The following is a 1,914-nucleotide window of genomic DNA, read 5'->3' as shown; positions in this document are numbered from 1 at the left end:
ATATTACTTTTTTCATTAGTTCCTTCATATGGGTTTGAAGTTTATAATTACTTGTTGCTTACAGGCTGCTTCAAATGTCTGGCCCAGGGACATTTCTAGGTTTCTAAGATAACTCACCACTCTGGCCTTTTACCCACTCGTGGTATGAAAAAAAAATCTATGTTACCAGTTGATGACATCCAGTTCCTCCAATTTTTAATTAATCAGAAATGTGTAAAGTACAGTAAAATAGAGAGACCTTTATTGAAATGTGAAGCTTTTTAATTCTTAATTATTTACTGACAGGATTTCTGCATCAAGTGACAAAGTCTCAAAATAAAACTCACCAGTAAAGAAATTGAGATGACTTCCATTTAAGACTTTTGTAAAATGTTTTTTTTTAACCCCAGATGATGCAATTAAAAAGTTATAAAATGTTGCAAAATTTATTTTAAGCAGGAAAACACAAATGTGACCTAACCACAACAGGAGGAAATGCTTAAATATAATTAATATCGATAGTTGTACCTGTAATAGGAAGCTGCTTGAGTCGTAATAACACTGATTGTAATAATGAAAATGAAGAACCCAATGGCACCTATGATTGTGGCTGCAATGTTGAGACTGCGAGCAGTGGAACCATAATGCCGTGCACCGTCCACATCTCCAACCACCTTCCTGTCTCTGGCCTGCAAGGATGAAAATATACTTTTCTCAACTTTGAAAAATGGATTCAAGCACATTTTCACAACTCAAAACATCAGATGTCATGTATAATCCTCTAATAGTCCCTGAAAATAACAAGATTCTGTTTTGTGAGCACTGATTTTTTTTTTAATTTTCAAAATGTAAAGGGGGTAGCTTATATTGTTTGAAGTTACCATAAATCAGTTTTGTGTTTATAGTTTATTTAGTCCTTTATTGTCTCAGCCTGATATTTTCTGTATTGCTTTCACTACTTTTAGTAAGCCTTTAATTTCAGTAAAATTTAAGTAAAAGTTTAATTTCAGTTTTCCTTTATTTGAGTTGAGCTGGTTAATTTTATGAAGCCAGAATATTACACTCCTTTTGTTGTTCTTTTACTGCATTGTATTACAATTTTTCCATCTCAATCTCACTTCATTCATTTTATCTTCCTGTGTTATGTCCTGTATCATTTTCAATGTTTTACATAATGTTCTATTAAATTTTATCTCATTTTTTTTTGTTTCACATTATGTATACAAAATAAAAATGTATTGATACTCTTATTTCATTTAATTGAACTCCTTTCTTTTCCATTTTTAACATTTTTATCATATTGCATGTAATTTTATTGAAAACATATATATTTGTTTTTGTTTATATATTCTTTTATTCTTGGTTACCTTTAATTTTCTGGCTTCTGTATCAAATCCATTTCCCAAAATGTTGGATAACTTTATCTTCTCTTATCACGTAGAGCAAACACATAAAAAAGCTATTTCTAAGAAATTAAAATGTGTCACAATAAACTCACCTTGATGGAATAAATGAGAGCTGCAAGTCCAAGGCAAAAAGGATTTGAGTAGACAAAGCAGCAGAGCGACCAGATAATATAGTCTTTGGGGGCCTCTGTGATGACTGGTTGCCCTCTTGTGATGTTCACAGCAGTGTGCTGGACCACCCCAGGCTGACCAGGGAGTCCGCCATAATTCACACCCTGCAATGGCACGGCTTCAGTCGGGTAAACTTGAGGATGCATATTTCAAACTGTTCTTAGCTCAGCTGCAATGTGGAGAGAGAGGTGTGAACAAGAAGAAGAGAGCCACTACCAGTTGTGGCTTTTAAAGCTTTTGAGGGCTGGGTGGGAAGGGGGGGGGGGAGGACAGAAAGGCCGTGAAAACCTGACCCACAATAGTTTGATCCATCACTACAAAATAAAGTAAGACACTAAGAATACATCAAACTGTCACC

At 34.3% G+C, this 1,914-nt stretch overlaps 1 protein-coding gene across 1 annotated transcript; it reads right to left on the bottom strand.

Moving 5' to 3' along the window:
- Positions 1–488: 488 nt before the first annotated feature.
- LOC102311281 (dispanin subfamily A member 2b) lies at positions 489–1,702 on the bottom strand. The gene is made up of 2 exons (XM_005952307.3): positions 1,478–1,702; positions 489–668 (listed from the first exon to the last, which is right to left on the bottom strand). Exons 1-2 carry the CDS (start codon positions 1,700–1,702, stop codon positions 489–491), a joined length of 405 nt encoding a protein of 134 aa, XP_005952369.3.
- Positions 1,703–1,914: the final 212 nt, after the last annotated feature.

Source organism: Haplochromis burtoni, unplaced genomic scaffold (assembly GCF_018398535.1).
Source record: "Haplochromis burtoni strain Fernald_Lab_line unplaced genomic scaffold, NCSU_Asbu1 Contig_1508, whole genome shotgun sequence".
Lineage (NCBI taxonomy): Eukaryota > Metazoa > Chordata > Actinopteri > Cichliformes > Cichlidae > Haplochromis > Haplochromis burtoni.
This window is presented reverse-complemented; position numbering and strand designations above follow the sequence as displayed.

Bases quoted from the DNA above. Each gene is read 5' to 3' on its own strand.
- LOC102311281 (XM_005952307.3), bottom strand. From the start codon at position 1,702: ATGCATCCTCAAGTTTACCCGACTGAAGCCGTGCCATTGCAGGGTGTG. The intron at 669-1,477 runs GTGAGTTTATTG...TCATCCTTGCAG, and splicing joins CTCTCATTTATTCCATCAAG to GCCAGAGACAGGAAGGTGGT.